Below are 27,383 nucleotides of genomic sequence, written 5' to 3'. Positions count from 1 at the left end.
AACGGAGGGAGTAATTGATATTCGTGTGATTGATTGATTTTTGACAAAGGGAGTGTAATTGATTGATTGAATGAGCAAGAGTTGTCTATTTGAGAATTTCTTTCTTTGAAAATCGCATGTTACTTTGTTTTGTTTTACTCTGAGTGACCAGTCTGTGAAACTCATCAGCAAAAGCCATGGATGAACCTGCTCAACCCCAAGAGTATCTCGATGTTCTTACCAAAACTGGCCACAACACCAGAGTTCGCAAACCCAGGTTAGCTAATTTTATCACAAATCCCTTTTTTTTTTCTCCTCAAATTCAATTGATACCTATTTAATTTCCAATCATTTGTTTTTAATTCAATAACCCTGAATTCTTATGGTGCTGCATTTGCAATATCACATTATTTATATTGTATTCTTGGCTTTGATTAATATTATTGAATCCAAATTGTTTTATAATTTGATTTCAGGAAGGTTTTGCAATGAAATATTTTGGTGATATGGTAGTTTTGTAATTAGGAACTAATCAAAGGTTTTGGGTATCATCGCCAAGACTTTACCAACTAAACGAACTCGTAATTAGCAACCATGATCAACAAAATGACACAAACTAAAATTGCTTGAAAATTATGTACTCCATAATAAATTTTAGTGGTGTCTCATTATGTTTAGTTACTTGGCATTACGGTAAACAACTATACCGGTCTTGTTTACTAATTTATGTCTGTGGCATTGCCATTGTCTTTTGTTGTGTCCAAACATCCGAGAGTACGGATCTGTTTTGTTCACCTTCTTTCATTTATTTCAGTTAAGTTTAGTTTAGGTTAAAATAAGTTTTGATAAGGGTTTCCCAAGTTCAAATTACAACTAAAATAAGTTTTAATAGGGTCTAATAAGTTCAGATAAGTAAAAATCAGGTGAATAGAACACAACCTAGATGTATATATATAGTTCGTTATATACGTGTATATATTTTGTGCGTGTTTTTATTCGAGTAAGTCATTCGTTTGTACTGAATGATTCACTGTCGTAATGCTGCTTGGTTCTAATGGTTTTGTTCTATGATGTGATGACTTGGGTTTTGATCATCTTAGTTTATGTTTGCTGAAATTTTCTTAACATAGCTTTTTTATTGCTTAAGTCAAATTATTTTGCTTAAACTTAATTATATAAGCTGAGGAGAACAGACCCGCCTTAGTGTTGCTTTTCTGAGAACGATTGACCCCTATTGACGAACAATGTATTAATCCTTTAATGGATGTTGCCTTGATGGTTAATTTCTTATTACTTGTGTAGGGGGGATGTTCATAGAGATGGGGATTATCATCGAGCTGTTCATGTGTGGATTTATTCTGAAAGCACAAACGAGCTGCTGCTTCAGAAACGTGCTGACCGTAAAGATTCATGGCCAGGCCAGTGGGATATCTCCAGCGCAGGTCATATATCTGCTGGTGACTCTTCCCTCATAACAGCAAGGTAAAATATGTCAACTGATTTCTACAAATTCGATAAATAGTGATTTCCATTTCCTTGTAAATTTTAGATTCAAAGTACCAGTCATGTAATTTGTCCTTATTGGGATTTTGACTGGCCACTTCTGTTAGTCATCATATCCTATATAAATTTCTAGTTGTAAATGGATAATTTGGCAGCCATTTCGTTGCAATTCATGTGTTAACATTTACTCAAAATTCTCGCAGGAGGGAACTTCAGGAAGAGCTAGGTGTCAATCTTCCCGAGGATGCATTTGAATTGTTATTTGTTTTTCTTCAAGAGTGGTTTGTACTCAACCTTGCTTCTAGTCATGTCGATGATGATTGCTTTTGTGTCATTGTGGCTAATCATAGCTACATTAAATGAAATTGATATACTTAAAACATGATGTCTAATGGCAGTTTGCAGTGTCTATAGGGTGATATATGTGGTGGAAAGTTGGTATTCCTTCATTTTTACAGGCTAATGTTCTCCACATTTGAGAGATGGTTTATGAAGTTTTGAATGATTGAGTAAATATATTTGGTTGGGTTTACCGTTTACGTTTGGATGTGTAATTATAAAATTAGCTGTAGCTGCCTAGGAGGTAAATTTATCTTATTTAGATCTATTTATTATTTTTTAAAAAAAACTGCTTAAGTTACCAAACATATTTCTCCATAGTGTGAACTATTTCACAACCATTGTATGTTGCAAAATCCACTGGTTCACATATATGTAATAGTAATTGCATGTCTTAACTCTACAAGTTGCATTCTTTTCCCCTTGAACTTATCTTTCTCTCTTCTATATGATTTTATTGACTTCTACAACCTCGATCCTTGAATTGTCATCTTCTCACAGTTTTAGTGATCTTTTTTTGTAATATTAATGCCAATAGACTAATAGTTCTACAACGGCCTAAAGGTTTGTAACTTCAAACTTTAGGGTTCGTTACTTAACACCTAAAGTTTTGATACTATAAATAAGTGAAGGTCCAATTTTTAAGGAATAGGCTCATTAATGATATTAGTGATACCACCACCTATACTTCTTAACTATGATTTGTGTTGAGTATAAATTCCTAATGAACCTCTTTCATAGCATTAAGTTTTTTTGGCGGCGTTACATAAACTTAGGTCCATCGATGATCAACACAAAGAATTAAGCTTACTAATGAAATTCTATAATAGTATGGATAAAATGCATTCAAATTCACCGATGAACCTCCTTTTTCCATTGAATGGATTAACACGTAGGTTTACTAATGAACTTTTTCTCTTTAGCGCATACATATAAAATTAGGTTCATTGATGAACCTCTTTGATGAGAGAAAATCAAAGATCATCAATGGTGTTGGGTATAGAGAAAATTAAGGTTTTTCAATGGCGTTGTTGAAGAGGAGGAGAAGGAGATACAATGGTTAGTGTAGTAGTGTGCTTGCTGGCAGTGATGGATGGTCATGATCAATAAAAGAGGTTCTCACCATAAGCATGGTTCTTGTATGAAACTTAATCTATATGTTTCTTGGAATAAACTGCAGTGTTTATTATTGTCAAAACTCAAAATATTTTGTTTGAAGGTTTTGTAATGCCATATTCCTTGTGGAGATTAGTTTGGAGGTTTAAGGCTATGAGTAAAGTATTTTTATTACCCCTTTGGGCAGACCGGAAGATAGATAAATGTACTTAAAAGAAGGATATAGGTTTTATTGGTTCATGCAATATTTGGGAAAATGATGAAGACTCAGTCAACCTCATTCTACTTTGTCATCTTTGGGTGCCTTCTTTGCAGCTCTTCAGTTTTAGTTGATGTACTTGTCACTACTGATGCTAGTACGATGGCTCACCAAATTCTTCTCTTAAAACACCGTGTCATTTCTCTCTCTGCTTTCTTATCTAAGGTTGAGTGAATAACTTTTACATGAATTCTTAAATCATTATGAATAACTGGTTCAAAGTGTGAATTTATTTATTTATTTACGTTTTTATTTTATTTTCCATGTTAGGAGTGGGAGGGGAGCTTAATAGATGGTTGGGACATTCTGCCAAAAACTGTTTATTCTGTAATTTGCTCACTTGCTTGTATAAAGGGGAGGGGGGGGGGGGGGGGGAGGGGTTGTCCCAGACGATTAGGCTTACGTATGATGTATTATGGAGAGAAGCCTTTCTATGTCTGTATTTCTCCTCAATAACAGGAATATAGGATTTTGATCAAGGATGCTTTGAAAATCTTCTCCTAATTGGTTGTTTACATGCACGATGCACCTATCTTTGCAGCTTTTCGAGTGTTTCTGTTCTGTTAAGGACTGAATTAGTAAACTTAGTTTTAGTTTGATTAAATTGTTATTCCCCTTGATGGTGTCTTTCTGTTCTGGATCCATTGTATTCCCTTTCTGGCTGCAGTTCTATCCTCCTCTTTTCTTTTAACAGAAGAGAATTGTCGAGCAGTTTGATCCTATACATGATGTGTTGATTTGCTCAATTTTTCACATCTGAAGGCTATTGGTTTATTCTTTTGTTTACCAAGTTTGCTTTTTTAATGCAGCATCATTAATGATGGAAATTATATCAATAATGAGTATAATGATGTTTATTTGGTGACCACCATAGCTCCTATCCCTTTGGAGGCATTTTCTCTTCAGGTAAAGTTGCACTAGGCATTCATAATGTGTCACCTTGCTTAAATATGACATTTTGTTTTATTTTATATATTAAGTTGTAAATTTATAAGGAAGAAAATAGGGGTTACATTGATTGAGTACAAGATGAGGGAGAATCACTTAAGGTGGTTTGGCCATGTAAGAAGAAGACCAAGTGAGGCTCTGGTAAGGAGGCTTGAAGAGTTGCAAAGTGTTGGGATAACGAGGGGTAGGGGAAGACCTAAGAAAACTTGGAAGAGGGTGATTGAGAGTGATATGAGTGCTTTGGGATGAGGGAGATAATTCACATCAACGACGTGTCATAGTTATATATATTACTTTGTTTATTTTATCTTAGCATTTTACCCAGTTGGTGTTTTATGAATTTTATTGATTTCCTTTGCTAAAGTTTTCTCAAACCTTTATGTTTTTTAGTCACACGTTTTTACCACTTCTTTAAAACTTGGAAAAATTGATGGGAATAATCCCACCTTTTGAGCGTCGGAGATTAATAATCCCACCTTTGGGATTCTTTTTAATAATCCCACCTTTGATGTCAATCCGCTCAAAATAGTCCCCGGTGAGTTACCGGTTGAAGAGGTAATTTTTTTTATTTAATTAATTTTACATGTGTCACAATTTGATTTGTCCAAAATTAAAAAAAATAATAATTAAAAAAAATAAAAAATAAACAACACCACCTAAGCTACACCACAGTCACCACCATCCCCACCACCACCTAAACCCAGACCTTAGAACCACCAACTCACCCAGAAACCCCCAGACCTTAGAACCACCAACTCACCCGGAAACCGACCGAGTTCCCACCGCCCCAGGAACCGACCAGGATCCCACCCCAGCCAAACCATCCCCAAAACCACCTTCGAAAACCAAATCCAAAACCACCTTTGAAAAATTGAAAACCCACAAAATCGGCCTGAATCGAGGTCAGGGGAGGGCGGCGCGGATGGGGGACAGGGGAGATCGGCGCGCCGGGAATTGGGGACAGGGAAGGTTGGAGCGACCTCTAAAGGGACGGGGGACGGGGAGGGCTGGGATCGGGGGATGGGGATGGTTGAAATGGGGGACAGGGAAACTCGCTTGCGACGGGCCGACGCCGACTGGTTTAAGGGGGGTTGGTAGCGAAGTCGGCATTGGAGTTGAGGATGGGGATGGCTGGCCGGAGCGGCGTGGTGACGACGGTGGCGGGGAGACGGGGTAGCTGGTGGCTTGTTTTTTGAATTTTTTTTTCTTTAAACAAAACATTTAACTTTTTTCAAATTTTAATTTTATTTTATTTTTATTTTTTTTAATAGGTTATAATAGGTTACTTGACTAGTTGGGACTATTTTGAGCGGATTGACATCAAAGGTGAGATTATTAAAAAGAATCCTAAAGGTGGGATTATTAATCTCCGACGCTCAAAAGGTGGGATTATTCCCATAAGTTTTTCCTTAAAACTTTCTTGAATTTTATTCTTGGTTCTATTTTAAAGTTCTCTTAATTTTTACTTGGATGTTCTTTATTTTTTCTCGCTTACACACCTTTTATAAACTCTTTCCACTAATTATCTTATTAAGTTCCTTTTTCTATATTGGATAGCTCCTTATAGCGATTCATGTTAGCCAACCCCAAATCATTTTGGGACTAAGGCTTTGTTGTAAGCTGTAAATATATTAGTCCTTTTTCTTGAGCTGACCTTTTCAAATAATAGTCAATGTTCTTGGATTTTGACTAATAATAATCTGAAGCTATCTTTACATTAAATGTGCGACTATATTTGTCTAGATTGTCTTTATAAGAAATTATTGGACATCTTTTTATTTTGTTCCCCTTTTTTATTTTGTGTTTTTGTTTTTTTATTCTTTTTATTATTTTTTCAATTTCTATATTTTACGAATGGTCAAAAATCAATTACAAAGATCACAAAGTCAATATTAGAACTCCATTCTATGATGAAGGGAGTATTTCGTGGGACTATATTACTTTACTCGATCGGTTTTTTGTGTAAGAAAAAGCAGATGAAGTAAGAAAGAGAGTGGTAATGTGTAAATTTTATGGAGTTAAGGAGGGAAATCAATCAATCAATCAATCAAAGCCTTAATCCCATAAGTGGGTCGGCTACATGAACCAAAGGTGATTATTTTGTGTAATCATTGATAAAACTCTTCCTCTTCCATCCTTTACAATCCAATGCCTCATCCTCATGCAAATCCATATATGTCATATCCTTCCTAACTCTTTTCAACCAAGTCATTTTCGGTCTCCCTCTCCCTCGTTTAACCCCTCCATGATTCCACTCTTCCACTCTTCGTACCTGTGCACCCTCGGGTCTCCATCTTACATGTCCAAACCAACGCAGACGATTTTCCCTTAGTTTGTCTACAATGCTTGCCACCCCTACTTTCTTGCGAATAACCTCAATTTTGATTCTATCTCTCATAGTGTTCCCGCACATCCACCTTAACATGCGCATTTCCGTAACCTCCATCTTTTTAAGGAGGGTAAGATGGTAAAAAATAAAACAAAGTCGAAATGGTTCGAATAAAAAAATTCCTCAAAATAGAAAGCGGGTAGAACAAAAAAAAACCGAAGTATTTAATTATACCTCTCCCGTGTTTCGAGGAGAGATGAAAAAATGATGAAAAATAGGGAGGAAAAGGAAAGAGAAAAGAACACAATTCTGATATATATTGTCAATGACTGGATTTTGATGGGTGGCACCTTATTGCCACCAATTTGTCATAAAAGAGTATTTTTAAGGTTGAATCTGAATTCTATATCTTGCCTTTAAAGCTCAATACTCACTAGAGAATCTTTTCAAAAAAAGTGTAATTGTTATTAATACCGGTAAGTTTATAAGATTTAATATCAATAGAATTCTGCTATTAGCCTATTAGAATATTTTAATGAGTTGTATCACTTCACACTTCTTAGGAATGATTACTTGGGGACACGGCTTCCAAGTGATACTCACTGATTCATTTATAGGAATACTACTGCTAAATTTGTTTAATTTCTTCTCAGCTACATGATGCTTTGTACTGATATTGGCTAACAACTTCTCTTAGGAATCAGAAGTATCAGCTGTCAAATATATTTCTTGTGATGAATACAAAAGTTTGCTGGCGAAAGATGATCCTGACTATGTCCCTTATGATGTAAATGGTCAATACGGGGAGCTCTTTAACTATATTGCACAAAGGTAATTTGACTTTCTTTCTGCTTAACCTGCTTATTTTCATATTTTTCTCTTGTTTGGGTTATTTTCATCGATCGTGCTTTATATATATTTGCTGCCGGGAATTTTTCCCTTCTGGAAACTAAGTGCAAGATGTGGTGCTGAGATTTTTTATTCACCTCACCACCATTGAGATCTCTCTTGTTCACTGGAAACCCCTTGGCACAGCCAAAAAGTTTGATTTAGTTGCTTGTGCATAATTACTAGCTTTCATATATCATTAGAAAGGAACCATTATATGAATTCAATAATTGCAATGCTCGTATCTGCTTTTCTTGGTCTTTTATGCATGTGATTTCTTTTTTCTTGCTATGGGTATGTGCAGATGATTCCACTAAACAAGTAAATAGTATGAACATTTTTATAGTATATTCTTCTTGATATGATTGTCAATTCTAATTTTATCTGACCCTGAAGGTACAAAGAGAATATGGAAGAACGGAGTTTAGCTCTTCAAAGGAAACTCAATCGTTATGCGCCTATTCCCCTTGGTGCAGAGGATGTACATTTTCTTGATAATCTGATTGCATATTTAGTCATGAAATTATTGTGATGGTTTCACTCTTTGGTTCCCTATAAAAATGAGCTTTATATGCACAATTATACCACTGCCTCTGAAGTTTGAGTCGCTTTTCAATTTGAGCCGTTTCAAAGAGTTCGATCCACTTCTACTAAATCCCAAATTTGGATAACTTCTTTTACAACCTTACCCCTCATACCATACTCTATATACATCTTCTTACTCTCACTTACTTCATTCATCTTTTTCTTACACCGCCCACCTTTTTACCCCTTTTCTCTTACTTTATTAACTTTTTTCTTACACCAACTTACTTTTACCACAAATTCCTAGTAGCAAGAGTCTATAGTAAGCGAGTCGAGCTTTCAGGAATGGAGTGATTACAAATAATTGTCTTGAAAAATTACAATGGAGAGTAGTGTATCTTGTGTCTCTATGGGTTCAACTCTATGTAACTCATGGGTGATTTTCTATTTAGATGGCTTCTCAGCTTATTAATAACTGCTGGTACTCCTTTGTAGTTTCTTCTTTAATCTGTCATGAATTCTTCTTCGTCTTTAAAATTCATGTATAAAAAAGATAAGATTGCTTGCATATTGCTGCTCTTGATTTATACCACATCTAGTGGGAATTTTCTTGGATAATTTCTCACTCAGGAATTCAGGATGGATATGGTTTGGTGAGGTTCACCTTGTTCCTGAATGATGTTTGTAGTTATCAATTTTTCTCTGTATAAAAAATAGAAATACGTATTCTATAGCACAACTTGATAGAATTTTCTGTGTTCATATTTGATATTTTTGTTGTGTCGAACTTTGAGATACCATGGTGAGGCCTAAGGCTGACCAACTTTTTTTTTTTTTTTTGATGCAGCTTAGTGGGATTAATGACTCTGATAAAGAAGCCCTTGTGTTGGTTCTTAAAGCTGCGATGATAATGGATGATATATTTCACCTGCAGGTTCAAAATTTTAAACATATGCTTGTACAAGCTTCTTAGATGACTTTGCTTGTGTGGAATGCTGGTTTTTCCGGTGACCTTTTAAATCATATATTCCTCAAATATACTTTTCTTGATTTGTTTGGAAGTGGCTGTGAAGTATTTTACTAATTCAAACAGTGACATCCTATATCCTATTAAAATGTTTGCGAGAGTGTGAGATATGGAGAGAAATGAAGTTTTTGCGTGTATATAAATCCTTGTTTTACTAATTTCAGTAATTATGAGGGTTGTGGGAAGAATTGAAGGATTTTCATTTCTTGTCTTGAATTTTTCATTGCCGTATACGGTATACCGGCAAAGGCTAAAATATAAAATAGTTGGGCAATCTTATTCTTAACATCTTGTGAAATTTAGACAGTGACATATCATCAACTAGTGACTGTTATTTGTAGTATTTGCTTAAGGTAAGGTTATCTTGTGAGCTATTCAATACCATAACAGTGCCTGGTGAATATTCTAAGAAGGAAAATTGAGCTTCTCCTGTTGCTGATATGCTGATAATTTATGATGAAATTCTTGGAAGGGCACACTTCATAGATTAGTATCTTATGCACTTCAAGGTCAAAGTTAGTTTACAATTAGTGTTAGTTTTGAAAATGATGAAACCTTACTGCCACCACATTTCTTTGTTTCTAATGGTTCACCATATTTCATTTCAAAGAAATAATATTAAGAGATAGGAGTTATATTTGTAAAACTTAAAATTATGACCCAAAAAGCAGTTTAGTTATTTCGGCATGTTTGAATATGAATCCCATCAATCCGAATCTGATTCAACATGATTTAAAAACAATAATCCAATCCAAATTCATTTAGTTTGGATTGTTTTGGATTTTGTTGTTTTTTTTAAATAGTGGACACACCTATCTACAAGAGCATATAATTATTGATAAATAGAATGGATAAGAGGATTCTGTCAATGACTGCAGGAGTTAAATTCTATGATTTATGCAACCGACCCTATCCCATTGGAAATTTAAGATTAAGGATTTGACTGTGATTAAAAAAGTCGGGGAACTTTTTCCTCAAAAGGATTTAGATTGAAATTACTTCCCACCCCCCTATTTTTATGTGTCCATATACTATAGACTCTTCTTTCTGGAAAAAGAGTAGGTGTTGGAAAGATTTGATAAAGTAAGAGCGATTAAGAAAAATGGCGGGTGAATGTAATAAAAGGTGGAATAAGTAAGAGAGAGTGATGGAAAGGTGTAAATGGTGTGGGTAAGAAGAGCTAGATGGAAAACATTTGCCAAAAATAAAATATAGTAGAAGTGGGTACATTAAAAAAAAAAAAAAAGAAGAAGAAAAAAACAGGCAGTTTTATAGTTTTCTTATAGGAAGCTGGAGTGTTGTGTTTTAAAATCAAAAGAGTCCACCTCTGAAACTGTTGAGTCAATGAGTTTGAGCCACCTTTTAGTTCTGAAAATGATCTGTTGACATTATGAATGTGTTAGGTTGGTCTTATATTTTTGGGATGTTTAGGAATGTGAAGCTTTTGAAGGAATAGGTTGGTCTTATAGTTTTTGGATGATTAGGAATGAGAAGCTTTTGAAGGATTTACTATGAATTAAGTGGTTTTCTTTGGGGCCTGCCCAGTTTATCTCTTTGATTGACAAAGTTTGTCAATCTATTTTGCCATCTCAGCAATTGAGCTTACACATTGATGAGTCAGATTAGTAAGTGGACATGTAGGCATGTGAAATTGAACACCTAGACAAGCGACATTATAAAGTCGGCAACAAGTTAGGTTAACGCCGTTAACGTCGGCAACATGGTAAGTACGAACAACATATCTAATTGAAATTCAAATTAACAAAATTGCTATCAATTGAGTCACACATTTAAGTCATCAATTAGTGCATTAAATAACAATTGTATCCCCCTCAAAAAAAATAACAATTGTATAATTAATCAACACTGTAAATTACTAATTGAAATTCAAATAAACAAAATAGCTTACTATAGTATAATTATGAACTCATCACTTACTGAGTACAAGAACAATTCTATTACTTGCCGTATATTTAACTGAATCACAGAAATCAGTAATGTATGGATAATTTAAACAACAATTAAGTCATCACTTAATGAATCATCTTCTAAGTTGATATCATCAACACTATCTTCGTCCATTGCACGCCTCCTTTTACCCAGATGAATGATTCCCATATACAATCAATATCCAATCTTAGAAACGATAGGTTGATCAAGATTTCCTTTTTTTTCTTTAAAAAAAAAAAGAATGCTCGAGCTTTTCCTGTTTCAATGGAGATTGGAGAAAGAGAGTTGAGTTTTTCGGAGGAGGGAATTTGGGGGATTTTATTTTGGAGCTTTGGACAACGATGCTCCAACGATTAATGATACATTAGCTTACAATATTCGAAAATAGCGTAGTTAGGAAACCAAGCGGCGAGTAAGGTAGAGGTGGGAGTGGAGCTGAGTTAACCCCAGATTGAGGTTGAATGACGGAGTACATGAGCGTTAACTTTCTGGTATCATCTGTGTAATACCTGTGTTATGACGTGGACTGCGCACTCAGCAGCAACATGGCACTATGAACATGTCATCACACTGATTTGACGAAATGGTCCCTGTATTTAATGAGTGAAAAACCAAGAGTACCCTTAGATTGACAAACTTTGTCAATCAAAGAGATAAACTGGAAATTGGTGGTTTTCTTTCCGTCACTGTAGGCTATCTGTAATTATATTGTTAACAATGATGTCTTGCTTCCTAATTTCCTATTATTTTTCGTAATCTAAATAAAATTTGAATGAAATATTGTATTAGCTTTGTTATATATATATATTCTTCTCTGGTTTATGTCTTTTTCCTTGTCTAGAGTCTAGCCTCATCTTCTTCTGAATAATAAACAACAGGAAAAGATAATTTACTAATTGCTCACATTACTTAACTTATTCAGCTGAGTGGAGTGCGTGTAATTCCTCATTATTGGAAGAGTTGAACCATATATCTGCCAGATTGTTAAACAGTGAACTGCATTGTGAATTGTATCCCCCGTCTTGGCTTTCTTAATCATGAGCAGTTTATTTCTCACCAATGTGTTGGACTTTATGCCTTTAAGTATTGGTTTAAGCATGAGAGTTCAGAAGTGCTTGATTTATCTTATATATTTTCTTTAGTTTATACATTAGCAAAAAACTTGGACATGCAAAATCAGACTGTAGCTATTTTTTTTTCCTTTTTTCTTTTTCTTTTAAGCAATACAAATGTTTCATAATTTTCTACTATGATTTATCTGTGCTGAGATGTTTGTGTCCTTTGTTTATTTTATACAGGTTTGTGCTAGCAATCCGGCTTTGCGAGATTGGTTGAAGGAGCATGCTGATACCTCTCCCTTAAATAAGTTGAAATGGAAGTACTTTGCTATTAATAAAAGTCCATGGTAAGCACCAGTGTTTGTGATATTGCTGTAGAAGAAACTAACTTCAAATTATATATCTCAAACAGTGCTGAAAATGATTTAACTTGCAAGTAGGAATGGCAATTCAGAATACTTGGTGCTATTTTCTATCTTCAGATTTTAGTCCTTATCTGAATGCAATTCGAGTCCAACCCTACTACCTCCAAATCCGTGCCAATTTTTTTTAATTTCATTTTCTAGTATCAACATTCACTCAATTAACAGATTCTAGACCATCAAACACAGATCATCCCTTGAGTCTGAAAAGTAAGGTGGATCAATGATCCAAAAGTTGAACACATAAGACGAATATTACATTTGCATTTTTATTAATAGACAATGTAAATTTTATAACAAAGGAGTATACATTTAAACTGACATTTTCTAATACAATTAAAGTTAAAAGGTTCTTAATTCATCCAAATTTTACAATACAATTGTTAAGATGACTGAGAGATCTCTTGAATTGCGAAGGCGGGTGGCGACTGATAAGAGTATAGTGTGTTTTAGGTTTCCTTTGCTTTTACTTCCTCCTTTTTGTATTAGTTGACAAGTTTGACTTTGGGCACTATTCACATATCTTTTTTGACTTCCTTGTGTGGTTTATACTTAGAAAAAAACATAGTTATGTGGGCTATTGATAAATTTCTAAATGTATATTTTCCAAATATAAAATTTATATTATATCTTAATTTTGATGATTAAAGATATTGATAATTGAAATCATCCATTGGCAAACATGCCTAAAGAAAAGTACTAAGTAAAACAATTATTAGTTTGTATATATATGACATAAAGAATTTAAAAATTGCAAGATATCTTATATGTTGGATCTAGATTTTAATTATCGGATCTAGACTTGGACTTTCTAATTTTGGATTTGGAACATTTTTTTTTTTTTGCTTGGGATCTTATCGGATTTGGGCCAAATTATGTTCATTTCCACCCCTAGTTCCAAGTAAAGTGCCCTCCCAAATACATTTCTAAAAATTGTTGTTTATCTAGTCAAGTATTAAATATCTGTTAATGTATTTCATGGGTGCAAAAATAGTGCTGAGAAGGAAGGATTTGAATAAATTTCATTGGATTGCGAAAACGCTTATGACAAGGTAAAGGGTTGAATCATTCTGGATAAAAATACTGACCTAATTAAAGATATCTATCGAGATGTGAACACAAATGTTAGGACTTGTAGTGGAGTAACAAAGGATTTCCCTATTACGATTGGACTCCCTCAAGGGTCGACAATAATCCTTTTCACTTTGCTATATTTTTTGGACGAAGTTACAAGGTCTATCTAGGATGAGGTACCATGCTATTTGAAAATAGTCAAGACTATAATCGGGGTGCATGTTAAAATGGAGCTATGGAGATGATCTCACTGGTTTAGACGTTAGATTGAGTTAGAGTAAAACCAGGTTCATGGAATGTCGATTTACTGCTGCAAGGGAGTCTGGCAGGGATGTAGCTACTTAACTATGGGCTGTAGGGAGTTGTCCAAGAGCAAGTGTTTTAGGTATTCTGGATTGATTTTACATAAGAATGGAGATATTGAGCTAGATGTCCAGATTGTTAAATCTGGATGGACCAAATGGAGAGCTGCAACTGGGGTATATTGCAAATTGTCATACCCATGGCATTAAAGTAAAATACTACGCTGTCATATATGTTTGATTGTTGGGTTCCAGAAAGGGCCATGCTCAAAACATGGAAGTTGCGAGATGGATGTTTTGGAACACCGTAAAGCATAAATTAGGAATGCATATATTCTGGAGAAAGCTGAAGTCAATTCAAATATAATAAGGGACAACCAGTTATGCTGGTTTGGGCATGTGAAACGAAAACATGAAGAAGCACACATAAAAAAAGTAGAAAGGTGGGATCATGAGTCTTATAATAGGTCAAGGAAGATCTTAGAAGCATATGGAGAAATGGATTTAGATGAGCACATTGAACTTGAAAGAAGGGAATGGAGGGAAAGGATCATGGTTTATGACCATTAGGTATGAAATCTTGATTCCTGTATCCGGCTCCATTGTTGGGTTTTAAGCTTTGATGTTGTTGACAACAGATTCACTTAAATAATTAGTGATTCGGTAATTCTATTAAAAATTCAACAAATCTGCTAAAGTTGTTTCTAAACACATTAACAATTAAAAAAAAAATGAAATTTTTTAGGTCAGTATTGAGTGTAATGAGAAAGTGGGAGATATGATAATATTGCTGTTTTAGTTTTATGGGAAATTATCCCGAGAACATTTACAAAAACAATATTTGGGCAAAATAGTTGATGGGTTGGCTTACTACTCTATTACATATGGGCTGCTTAGTAGTTTTTTTTGTTTTTAAATGTTACCATTATAATAACCTATGATATGCTCCAGTAACGGAGACCGAGGTTGACTATCTCAGTGGAAATTGCTGACTTTGCCGAGCTAACTGTGAGTCTTTCTCACAAGTTTTCCTTCATTGTGAGTTTGCAAACTATCTTTGGAGAAGACTCTTTATGGTGTTTGAAGAGATTTAGGTTTATCCTTCCAATATACAAGACTGGCTATAGATCTGGTTTGTTAAGTTTGGTGAGGTGAAAGAAAAGAAGTTATTTAGGAGAAATGTAGTGATGGTGATCCTGTGGAGCATTTGGCCCGAGAGGAATGGTTTTGTTTGTAATGGTGTAACTATTTCTATGACTATAATCAACCATTAATAAAGTTCGGATTAAATTATCTAACTATAATAAACTGTTTAGTAATCCATATTAGTTCTTCAATTTTTCTAAGTTTGACTCAGCTACTGTAACCAAGGAGAGTAGGAAACAGGGACCACATTTGCTCCTTTTTAGGTTCTTTTAGGGAAGAAAAGCTCAACTGGATCCCCTGTTGTGGAGTAATAGACAGTAAAAGAGGATAGAATGAGGGGCAAATAACATATGAGGATAAAGTGAGCAGATCTTGAAATAGAAATTAGGAAAACAAAGGGAGTAACTCAAAGTAAATTTTTAGTAACTCATAAAGTGAGCATTTAAACAATCCTATGATTTGTGGGTCTTTTTACTGTTATTCCTGTTAACTTATGACTAATGTGCTACTTGAAAGTGAATCTGTCTGTTACTAGTGACTGATCACTGTGTTACATGTGCAAGAGTCTGCATATTCATCTACATATTCATCTACATGACAATCCAATTACATGGAAAATATGTTTCTCATTATTGTTTGATTACAGGTCTTGCCTAGATGAAAACCAGGCATATCTAAGTACGGCTGATTCTGCAATTATATTGCATTCTCATGCCACAAAACCAGTGTCTGGCTGGAAAGGACTTGAGTATAAAGCTGCATTTCCTCTAGCAAAGCCACCTGGTGCAAATTTTTATCCTTCAGATATGGACAAACTGGTACACGATCATCTTTTGATCATCTTTTTTAAATGCATAAATATGATGCAATTGCCTTTTCCTTCTTTGAGGCCTTGCATAGACGTCATCAATGGAAAAGGGGATGGATGTGTGCTAGAGACTAGTATGAAAATAGCAAGTAAATTAGCTAGTCAGAGAGGGAAAATAGCAGCCAAGACTTTAATGTAAAAAAGCTAAACAACAGTCAAGACTTTAATGTAAAAATTTTATACTAAGTACCACTAAGCCACCAGAATTTGGATTTTTATAATAATTACACTAAGTAGGGTCGAACCTTAGACCTAGAGGAGTTATTGTAAGCCCACTTACCACTAAGCCACCAGAATTTCAACAACATTTATATCAAATCATTAGTATATATACTAAATAACTGCAAGGGGCCAATTAATAAAAATATGGGCTGCGGGTTTGGGCTATAGGGGCCGGGCCTCTGCCAGCCCCCCCCTAGTCCTTGACCCTATTATCTACCTTTTATTACTAAATAGAGTTTTTACCTTTTACTACCAAATAAAGGTGGCCAAAGCCAAAGTAATAAGAGATTTGTGAGTGCAATTTATGTAGATGATTGAGAAAGAGATGCCATTTAAAGGATTCAAGGAACCTACTAATTTTTAAGTCCTGTTAATTGGAGAAATTGGTAAAGTTGTCTTCCCTTTCCTGAGTAATCAACTTGTTTCTTTCTTGTAATAGTTGTAAATACATTTTCCCTCAGCAATTTTCTTAAAGCGGTAGCAGTATCTAGTTTGGTTGTTTCAGATGCTCTATTTTATGTCTGGCTCTGTTTGATTTAAATTATAAAAGCTATATTGATCATAAGCTTTGGTTAAATTGCTTGTCATTTTCCATGCAAAAGAATTTATGTTAATATACTTTCTCTCCAGGAATTTGAATTATGGAAAAATAGTCTTTCTGAGGATGAAAAACAAGAAGCGATGGGCTTCTTTAATGTCATAAAAAGACACAGTGGAGTCAGTTCAGATACCCCAACTGATGGGGGCAATCCTGATCAATCTATCCATGATCTTTACTGTGTCCCATTTTCTCAAGAGTATAGGTCTTACCTCACAAAAGCTTCAGAATTGCTGCATAAAGCAGCGGAACTAACTAACTTTCCTAGGTGAAGTCTTGTCCGTATGCTTTCGGATTTTCATTACTTAAATTTATTTCATCTTATTTATTTGAATTCTTTGATTTGTGTTGCTTGATTGTAGCTTAAAGAAGCTGCTGCACAGTAAGGCTGATGCATTCCTTTCGAATGACTACTATGATTCTGACATAGCCTGGATGGAATTGGTCTGTGATTTATATCCTCTAATAACAAATTTGTTGTACTAAATATCTTAAAAAGTTTGGTTCACACTGGTTTTATCTAGCGATTTCCTTGGAAATCATAATGACAATATTATACCGAAATTATTACTTTCCGTTTCAATGCTAATATTTATGTCCCTTTAATCTATATCAATCAATCAATCAATCAATCAAAGCCATACTCCCATAAGTGGGGTCGGCTCCTTTAATCTATATGATAAAAGTAAATTGAAAGTGAAAACTATATTTATGATGTAATAATCTTGTAGCGCTTTTTGGTTTGGGAGCCTTTTTGTGTCTGTTAGTAATGACTAATGAGCTGACTATTTCCCTGTCAAAAAAAAAAAAAAAAAAAAAAAAAAAAAAAAAAAAAAAAGCAGACTATTTTGTGGTTTCAGTCAGTTGCTGAGCAAACCTGTGGTTTTGAAAGTGATTTCTAATGTTAAACATCTCTCAACATGTTGAATGCAAAAATTATCTCTCAACGTATTATTATTATAGATCTTGTGTATTAATGTTGAAATAAGCTATGCAAATTTTAGAATGTTGCATTTCCAACTTTTTATATTAATTTATTTGCCCCAATTTTGTAGGATTCAAAGCTGGATGTAACCATAGGACCATATGAAACTTATGAAGATGCACTTTTTGGATACAAGGTATGTTATATTGCATGGTAATGGTTTTCAGGGAGATTCTGACCAAAACTTGGGTAGCGTATCTTGAAATTAAATGATTCTGGGTAGTGAAATTTTCATATGGAACTTCTTTTTATGCTACTACCTCCGTTACAGATTATGTGCAACGATTTGACATAAAGTAGAGAGGAAAAATGTCTACTCGTTGCACATAACCTGTAACGGAGGTAGTAGTTTCAATATAAAAATGGTTAATATGGTGAAAAATTGCTTCTCGCTAAAGAAGGCTTAGGAGCTATAAGATATGGATGTATCTTATAGTGTTCTTGAATTCATGATTGTGATCTGTCCTCTGTTTTGTCTTGATGAAAAAACTTCACTCGGTAGAATGCTAGACTAGTTTACTAGGCTTTATTGCTCAGCTTGGTCTGAGATGTTGATGCATCATGATTTTTAGTGACTCTTGCATCATGCTTTAAAATTCTTATACATTAACCAACTCAAGCATTTAATCTTCTTCCAGTATACTGTTGGACTTTTTTTGTTCAAAATAATGTTACCGAATTCACTCCCCAATCCCCACCCCAGCAAATCTCGTTTTTTGTTTGCAAATACTAGATTACAGTCCATTTGCATGCAAAATCAGCATGCAATGTGGTACGGCCAAATTGCCATACCAAATATTTTGTCAACTCGTGTCCATTGTTGGCATATATGTGTTAGGAGAAATGAAGCAGTTATCTAGGGTTTAAATGGTTAATCCTAGACATGTGAACTGATAGTGTAATTTTCTTTAGGGAATTTCATTTGTTACCATTATACTTTGGGCTTTTCCATTTGGTACCCAATTTCCTCTTTGATTCCACATGGTACCCGTACAACTATACTTCTAATTTATTCTCTACCATAACATTCTGTTAAATTGTTTTGTATTCTTTGATTTTGGTGCCATACAAATTGCTCAGTTAAGGTTTTAAGAGGATGTTTAAGCCCTTATGGTTCAAATTTGAGGTCGAAATTAGCAAAAAAAAACACTTAAAAATGCCTCGATTTACGTGCAAGAAAATTGTCTCAAATTTGCATTTTCGATTTGTTTCGCGTAAAAAAAAAAGTCCAGTTAAAGTTTTGGAGGTCATTACGACCTTTATGGATCAAATTTTGAAGTTGAAATTAAAAAGAAAAAAAAAGACCACAATTTCCCTAAATTAATGTTTTATTTAAAGTGATTTTATGGTGGAGAATAATCCAAAATAACAATGGTATCATGCGGAATAAAAATAACAATTGGGTATCAAATGGAAAAGTCCAAAGTACAATGATACGAAATGGAAAATCCTTTTTTACTAAGATGTTATTTGTTGAGGCTCTTATCAGGAGGGCAAGGTAAGCACTTGGTATGACCAATGAATGTTGTCACATGGGAGTTGGGACTTTTGAAGTCGGATTTACTACTTCACAGCTCACTCTATTTTATGTTCTCTTTTTCTACTTCTTTTGACTCCTTGATACAATGTGAAAAGTGTAGGTAAAAGTTTGATTGATCTCATTTATTTAATGGGAAAATGATACTATTTCTGCAGCCAGAGCTTGACGCTTTGCATAATTATTTTTTTCTTTTACTTGGTGTACATTTAATCAACATGGTATAAGTTAGTCAACTAAAAAGTCATATCACTATGAGTTGTGAATTATGATAAATTATCTTCCAGCATAACGGATTTTACATCCAGGTAATAGTGGTTCAAACTTCAAATTTTGTTAGAACTTGTTTATATAATATATAAGGTTTTCATGAAGGTTTTTGTAGTAATGTGTTCCGGTGGTGGGAACTTGTGAAATGAGATTGTCTAGCTATTTTTTTTCTCACTAGCTTTGAGAGGACTCATATTTCCAGTTAGCATTTTAGATTTCTGCTGAACTCTTTTCTTCCTTTTGCTGCAAAATTATGATAAATTTGAAAACTAAGGTCTCTAGGCAATCATCTTGTGCCATGCTTAAATTCTGCAATTTGCAAGATGATATTATAAGTGCAAAGTTTTGAAGTTTATGTTGCTTGGAATTGTCATTTGAGCTCTTGATGAAGACAGTTAGTACTTTCCTTCTTACATATACATAATCTAAGTATTTAAATATTACATTAACTACAAAATTTATTATAAAAATAATTATTGGTGATGATGTACGCCTTTACCTACAATGTATATATGGACACTAGTAAACTTGTTCCCATTTCTTATAGGCAGGATTTTTTTTCCTTGTTTTTCGATCCATACTCATGTCTGACTCTCGTATCCAAGTCAGAGCATCAAGTTGAAGTAATTGCCCATAGCCCTGTCCTGCCATTTGTTCTAAAAGTTCACTAATTTAGTTTTTGCTTTTCTTTGTATAAAGTTCATTTGATTTAAGCTATCATGCATCCTAGAAGGCTAGCTTGCTGATGATTTTTCTTAATGTTGCAGGCTACATTTGAAGCATTTATTGGAGTTCGAGATGATGATGCTACAGCTAAACTTAAACTTTTTGGTGATAATTTATTGGTATGTTGATTTATTCTAGGATGATTGCTGCCTTTAATATAAAAGAGTTTCAATAATTTGTTTATAATATGAATTAAAGCCTATTACATCCTCCCTTTCCCTAAACTGCACGTGCTGGCCACTAAATCAATCAATCATTCAATCAAAGCCTTAATCCCATAAGTGGGGTTGGCCACTAAATGCAAAGGAAATTTTGTTAATTTATGTTGAAATTGCATTGAAAATGAGTGTAAGCATTTAATCTTACTTACATTGATTCTCCTTGTTATCAATTGATATGCAATTATAGTGTGACTTATTTTTTGAAACGTATGTTTGTCCAAATTACCTTTTGAAATAAACAGTGGCAGTAGAATTGTTTCTAAAGTACCTTTTTATTTAAATCTTTTGTTTTACCGTTTTACCTTCAAGCTGAAAATCAACTTGATTTGACTCTCGTATGATCGATGATCGATGATGAGTTTAGCCCAAATGCACGGTGTTGTTAGAAGAGAATTATCAATTACGTGTTGATCCTAAGGCCTATCTATATTTTCCCAATTATTGCAAACTATTGCAGAAAAATTGATAATTGGATGAATAATTCTATGTACTAAAAACAATTCGTATTGATCACTCCAATGCATTTGAGACAATTCTTGTTGATCAATCCTATGCATTTGAAACAATTTGTATATAATTAATATTTAGGTAATAAAACACTTGTAATAGACTAACTTGGAGGGGTAGTATAGGTATTCTAGTAATATTAGTTTATTAGGGTTAATAGTCCTTAGTATAAAAGAGAGGGAAGGGAAGGAAATGGGTAGGCAGAAATTTGTTAGGGAAACCTAGAGAGAGTCATGGCCTAAAGCCATATTGGAGAGTTGTGAGCTAAACTCACTATTGAAGATTGATAGCCTTAAGCTATTAAACCTATCCTTTGTAAACCTTTTTCTGATTTCAATCAATATTCAAGCTTTAATTTTTATTTATTAGCAACATTAAATCAGAATTATCAACCCAGAAAATCAGTTCACCACAACACTATTTGAGTATTTACAGTGACTTTAAATATATAGATAAGTACTTAAATAAAGTTCAGACCTTTCAATAAAAATTAGTCATTGTGAAAGAGTCTAATCAACAGCTCACTAAACTTGGATGAGTAGTAGTGCATGCAAGTGCAGTGTGCAATGATGAGTGCTATGTGCAGCGAGAAGTGCATCAAAGTCAGCACACCAAGATAGCGACGAGCGAATGTGCAGGAAAATTTATGCCTGCTGGCTGGTAACTTGGGCGGAGCCTTCGATGAGTGCTGTGGCAGGTGGAAATTTAGTGCCCCACGCAAATGTTTTGTGGCTTGTGCCAAAGCTACTCAGCAGTTGTTCCATGGGCTTGACAGATGACCTTGCCTTGAGGATGTATTGACTACCTAGCTTGTGCTATGATCTGCAAACCCTTCTTATTATATCCAAGCACTAATGCAAGTAAGATCTGAATATTAAATTTTCCGACTTATACTTCTTCAACATGAATAACCCGATTATAACTGGACCAAATCCTTCAAAAACTCTAAAGTATCCAAATGACTTTGAAATAGTAAGAAAAACACAATTAGAGCACAATAAGGCTCAATAATGATAACTTATGCAAATAAGACCCTAAATGCCGCTGAAAAGTTAACTGTGTGTGTATGTGTGCACGCGTATGTGTGCATGCATGTGAGATTATTCATTAACTGGAAAGGTGTTGTTAATCAACAGGTAGTAAGTTGTAAATTTTGTTACATATGTATAGAGGTCAGTGATTTTTCGTCAAGTTAATAATGGTGCTATCAAGTTGTTCAATCATTTATCCCTGGCCTACTCATACTCATTGTGAGAAATGATTGAAATTAGTTGATTTGTTGTTGTTAACTTACTTCTTCTTTTTTTTTTTTTATTTAATTTTTTTTTTCATCAGGTTTTGGAGCAGAATCTTCCAATGAAAGACACATTCAAATCCAAAGATGTCACAGCTGCTCCAATTCGTGTCATCCAGCTTCTTTACAATGCTGGGGTATGCTCTTTAACCATGAAAACGTACATCTATGATTGGCTTAATCTGTTGATTATGTATACCTATTTCATCGCTTCCATGCGGTTTTTATGCTATTGCAAGTTATTGCATACTCTCCTAATTGTTATAACAAATGTTCCAAATCTTAGTATTATATACACCCTTGCTTGTACTTTGCATTAAACAAGATTTTAGATGAAGTAGTGCAAGAGGAGTAAGATGCATCTACAGAATAATTTCAACTATAAGATGAATTTAGAGGGTGCTGTTTCTGCTATAATATTTGATTATCTTGATTGGAGAAGAAGCGCTTTAAGATGTCAGTGTTACTTCAGGATGTGAAGGGACCTCAAACAGTTGCATTTAACTTACCAAATGATGAACACATTGTGAAAGATCGCGGTACTTCAATGGTGATGCTTAAAAATGTCTCAGAGGCAAAGTAAGTCAAGTTTTCTTTTTCTTGACTGCAGTGTTTATTTTGTTTTATTTTTTAATTTCTATCACTGTTGGCATTGCTATCTTTACTTATTGTTATTGCTATTGTTATTGTTATGCTTTCTAAATATCTACCGTGACATGACTGGACCAGGTTCAAGCATATTCTTTTTCCAATAGCTGAGGGATGCATATCAAAGGAGCAGCAAGAGCTTGTTGACTTTGATTCATTCTTCACTCATACAATATGTCATGAGTGCTGTCATGGAATTGGCCCTCATAGCATAGTGCTTCCAGATGGTCGGAAGTCAACAGTGAGATTGGTAAGTCTACCGAGGCTTTCCATTTTTAATAACTATTGTTTGTTTGAATGAACAGTCTTATTCCATGAATAAAACATTAAGAACTTAGAAGACTAAAAATGTTTGAAGAGCTATTTGCAAAATAATCACATTTTACTACACTGGCTTTGTAAAGTGAGATAAATAATTACATTTGAGTAAGCACTATTTATTTGGTGAAGAATTAAAATTACTGAACTAAGACTAAAACTAAAAAAGATTAGGGAACAAAACATTAACCATTTTCATTGCATCTGCATCATAGCTTTCAGCATTAGCTTTTAACACGAAAATGATGATTTTAGTACTCGTCTTTGGTATATGGACTTAAATACACTTTTGTTGTAACACCTTTGAGGGCAAAATCTTTTGCTGGTTGCTTCTTTGAGTTACAAGTCCTTTTTTCCCCTCTCCACTGTTAGAGCCTAACTCTTGCTTGATACTCCCTCCGTAATTTTTTTTAAGTTACACTTTAGATTTTACACTATTCACATGTCATCATTGACTTAATTTTTTTACTAATATATAGTATATAAATATGATTCTATAATATGTTGTTGGATTTGTTATAATGTCTACTTTTAAAAATTAATTTTTTCATAATTTTTACTATTCTCTAATTAATGATATAGATGGTCAAAGTTGTGCCTCGATAATGTGCAAACCCAAGTGTAACTTAAAAAAAAAAAAAAAAAAAAACAAACAAAGGGAGTATTATTTTAAAATTTTTGTTTACACTCATAAACACGTTTTAAACTTTTAACCATGGCCTTAAATGATTCGGTGTATGACAGGTTTTCGCCCTATATGAGAATTACAATTTATCTTTGTTTTTATATGCATATCATCATTCAACATTATGCCGTTAGTGTAATTACTCACTTTATAGGACAATGCTATAGTATGCTCATTAGGGCAGTCTCAATCATAATTAGAGTACTATTTATTTAGTTGATATGTTACCATTAGGGGTGTTCAAAAAAATCTGATCCGAAATATTCGATCCAAATATCCGGTTTCAAATATCCGATCCGATTTTAAGGTTTTCGGATATTTCGGATCGGATATCCGAAAACAAATTCGGGTTTTCGGATCGGATACGGATTTGTCTGAAAATCATAACTACCCGATCCGAAAATCCGGATATCCGATCCGTAAATCCGATTATTCGATCCAAAAATCCGGATATCCGATTCGAAAATTCGGAGCGGATTCGGATTGCAATTTCTCCGACCCCGAAAATTTCGGATATCCGAATTTTCTTTTATGGTAGATGCGATGTAATTCTCTTATGATGCTTTAAAATGAGTTACCATTTCCCTTCCCTGCTCAAAATCTTCATGCTCCTATATTCATATTGCTTTTTATCTTTCAAAACAGTTTGACGTTATGGAGGCTGTTAATTATTGCTTGCTTGTGAGCTCTTGATAGAATGTAAACAATTTACTTGTAAAACAGGAGCTTCAAGAACTGCACTCCGCATTAGAAGAAGCAAAAGCTGATATAGTAGGCCTTTGGGCACTAAATTTTTTTATCAGTCAGGTTAGTGATCATGAATGCTTCTTTAGCACTTTTGAAAATTGTGAGGTTTCTTGATGCTACTTAACTTTCTTACTGCTCTTCTTTTCGTAGAATTACTTTTCACCCTAGTTTTCTCTAGTGATCCACATCTTTTTGAGAAATCTTGACATCATTTAAATATTGAAGAATTTGAACCACCTCAAAAGGGGGAAAAAAAAAGGTACAAAATATAAGTTAGTTTACGATAGCAATGCATCATAAATTGTTACTTGTTTACATGAACGCAAACATTATCATGTTACAATTTTGATAACAAGGCACCACTCGAATCAAACTTTAACAATATTTATGGCACTTTTTAATTATGGTGAATATTGCCGAGTTTGTTATAATAGATCAAAAGGAGTATTATTTTCAAGTCAATTGAAACTCAAGATATCATATTTGACTTACACGTGTTAAAGAACTCTTATAGTCAATTAGCATCCATGAAGTTCATATCTTTTTGAATCATGGTATAGTTAGTGCCTGCAGAATGCATTCTCTTTAGTTTTGTCAATCTCTAATTATTCCTATGCAAAGTTCTCGCTCAAATTTATTTTATACGAAGTATTAGTTTTGTCAATCTCAATTTATTCTTCTGCCTTGTGATAGAATCTACTTCCGTCAAGTTTGTGCAAATCAATGTATGTTTCCTTTCTTGCGGGATGCTTTCGCTCCGTACGCTTTGGGTTAGATGAAGCCCATGGGTAAGCAAATTACTGTGTTGTTTTCATTTCCACTTTTCTTCCATATTCTTAGTTTATGCTGGCCTTGTTTTCAGTAAGGGGCAAGCGTTGCAGTTTAATTGGTTATTTGAGAAAGAAGCATTTATTTTGCATCCTGATGGGAGGTTTAGCGTTGATTTTGACAAGGTTTGATGCTCATATTTAATATATTTAGTGTCCGTTGTTCATTGAATAAATCTAATAGATTTTTTGGTTTTTTGCTTTGTTCATTTAAGGTTGAAGATGCTGTTGAGAGCTTGTGTAGACAGATATTAACTATACAAGCTACTGGTGACAAAATTGCTGCCAGTTCACTTCTTGAGAAGTACTGCAAAATAACCAATCCATTGAGACTTGCTTTAGACAAGTTAGAAAGTGCGGAGGTATGAATGTTCAAAACTTAGTGTAAGGGCAAATGAGGACACGTATCCTATCTTTTAGAAATTGGATAGTGTTGAAACCCATTGTAGGTCACTTGTGAGTGTCTCACATTGGAGAAAGAGGAGAGAATGTTCCACTTTATAAGGTAGAGGAGTACCTCGTACTATTGCCAATTGGTTTTAGTATGGAAGCTCCAAAGCCTTGTTTGTGGACCTAACTCTCCTCCTCCTTGTTCGGGTTACCTAGGCCCATTTCATATTCTCTCAAAAATTTAACAGATAGGCTGATTACTGATTCTTAAGAACCGACATGTTTTGTTGCAGAGTCTCTGATATACCATGTTTTTTCGTTTTCTAAGTCTGATGTTGATTGTCCATTCAAAAATTCCATCAGCATCAATAATCTATAAAAGGAGTTTATTCAAATGTTTTGAATAATATATACCAGTATCTTTGTATGATTGGAAATTACTTGTGAAGTTGTAAGAGCTGTTATTCTGTATTATAAAAATAGTTGTCGACAGATACCCCTTTTTTAAGCTTCTATTATTAACCTTCTTTCATCACTAACACTTGATCTTGGATGTGTTACAGGTACCAGTTGACATAACTCCAACATTTACCACCGCAAACCAATTATTGCATGGAAGGCCCTGAAACATGCTAGAAATTTGTTGAATATATGCTGCAATTCTTGAAGTCTCATGCTTTACAACTGTAGTAAAATGTTGCTGCTACATTTTCTCTCTGGTACCAGATTTCTGCAACGCTTGAAGTGCCATCATGCTTTACAATTGTGGTAATTTGTTGCTGCTATGTTTTCCCTCCGATATCAGATTATACATAGATCGTTATATTCTATGAACTCGAGATTATGGAGTGGAACTGAGTCATGGTTTCTTATAGGGGTTGAATATGACTGCTTGGATATTGGTTTTGGTTTGATTGATTTGCCTGCATATTTATTCTAAGCCAACAATAATGCTATGGCTTTACGCTGTTGGCTATATCCGTAGTCATTTGTTAAGGACCTAAAATTATCCTATAACATTGTTGATGTTAAAAAATAATTATCTAATATAAGTTGCAATAAAAAGTTGGCTTGCTTTGTTTTACAAGTTTCATGGTCAGTTTAATGTGTTAATTTTAAGATTTAAGAAACTCTTCCGTCACGATCAATAAGGTGAAAACCATGATCCCAACTCAAAGGACAAAAATGATTTACTATTCATGATTTCGGGAGTACAATGAACCAGCACAAATACAATACATTTAAATATAAGAAGAAATATTGAATTCGAGATTTGTGGAGTTGTACTCGAGACTAGTAGAGTCGCACTCGATGGCTACTTGTTCAAAGAGACCTTAACTGAAAAATTAGCGTCAACAATTGTACCATTCAACGAGACAGTGCAATGTCATATTCATGCCAGGAAATATCATTGTAACATACACTACAATTGGAGTAAGTTAAACAACAAAATTTGTTTTGAATTAATCGACACTTTGTCTGTTTTTACAGAAAATATTTGAGCTTGGCTTTTTCAACCTAACCTTCCTTGTCAATCGACCTCTAGCCAAGTAGTCTATTTCAAAATAATATAACCAAAATTGCAGAAGGAAGTTAACATTCATTCACCAAAATGTAAGTAGTAAGATGCTTAGCAAGCAAGTTGAGATATCGCAAAACTGGTAGTGAATGAAAA

The 27,383-nt window shown here is 34.1% G+C and overlaps 1 protein-coding gene across 2 annotated transcripts; it reads left to right on the top strand.

The window, feature by feature from the left end:
- On the top strand, nt 1–26,773 carry LOC145611171 (nudix hydrolase 3-like). 2 transcript variants are annotated; one of them, XM_081666450.1, is made up of 21 exons: nt 1–256; nt 1,282–1,461; nt 1,686–1,763; nt 4,006–4,102; nt 7,171–7,304; nt 7,758–7,842; nt 8,734–8,820; nt 12,162–12,268; nt 15,512–15,683; nt 16,586–16,821; nt 16,916–16,997; nt 17,609–17,674; nt 20,113–20,190; nt 22,135–22,230; nt 22,566–22,672; nt 22,823–22,991; nt 24,468–24,551; nt 25,185–25,279; nt 25,354–25,444; nt 25,534–25,680; nt 26,272–26,773. In XM_081666450.1, exons 1-21 carry the CDS (start codon nt 177–179, stop codon nt 26,332–26,334), a joined length of 2,334 nt encoding a protein of 777 aa, XP_081522576.1. In that variant the 5' UTR covers nt 1–176; the 3' UTR covers nt 26,335–26,773. The 2 variants fall into 2 exon arrangements, with proteins under 2 accessions (XP_081522576.1, XP_081522579.1); XM_081666453.1 differs by lacking the exon at nt 7,758–7,842 and having other exon boundaries at nt 8,739–8,820.
- Nucleotides 26,774–27,383: the final 610 nt, after the last annotated feature.

Source organism: Chenopodium album, chromosome 24 (genome assembly GCF_948465745.1).
Source record: "Chenopodium album chromosome 24, dcCheAlbu1.1, whole genome shotgun sequence".
Lineage (NCBI taxonomy): Eukaryota > Viridiplantae > Streptophyta > Magnoliopsida > Caryophyllales > Amaranthaceae > Chenopodium > Chenopodium album.
The sequence above is the reverse complement of the archived record's forward strand: the minus strand, read 5'-3'. Positions and strand labels throughout refer to the sequence as shown.

Bases quoted from the DNA above. Each gene is read 5' to 3' on its own strand.
- LOC145611171 (XM_081666450.1), top strand. From the start codon at position 177: ATGGATGAACCTGCTCAACCCCAAGAGTATCTCGATGTTCTTACCAAA. The intron at 12,269-15,511 runs GTAAGCACCAGT...GTTTGATTACAG, and splicing joins GCTATTAATAAAAGTCCATG to GTCTTGCCTAGATGAAAACC. The intron at 22,231-22,565 runs GTATGCTCTTTA...GTGTTACTTCAG, and splicing joins AGCTTCTTTACAATGCTGGG to GATGTGAAGGGACCTCAAAC.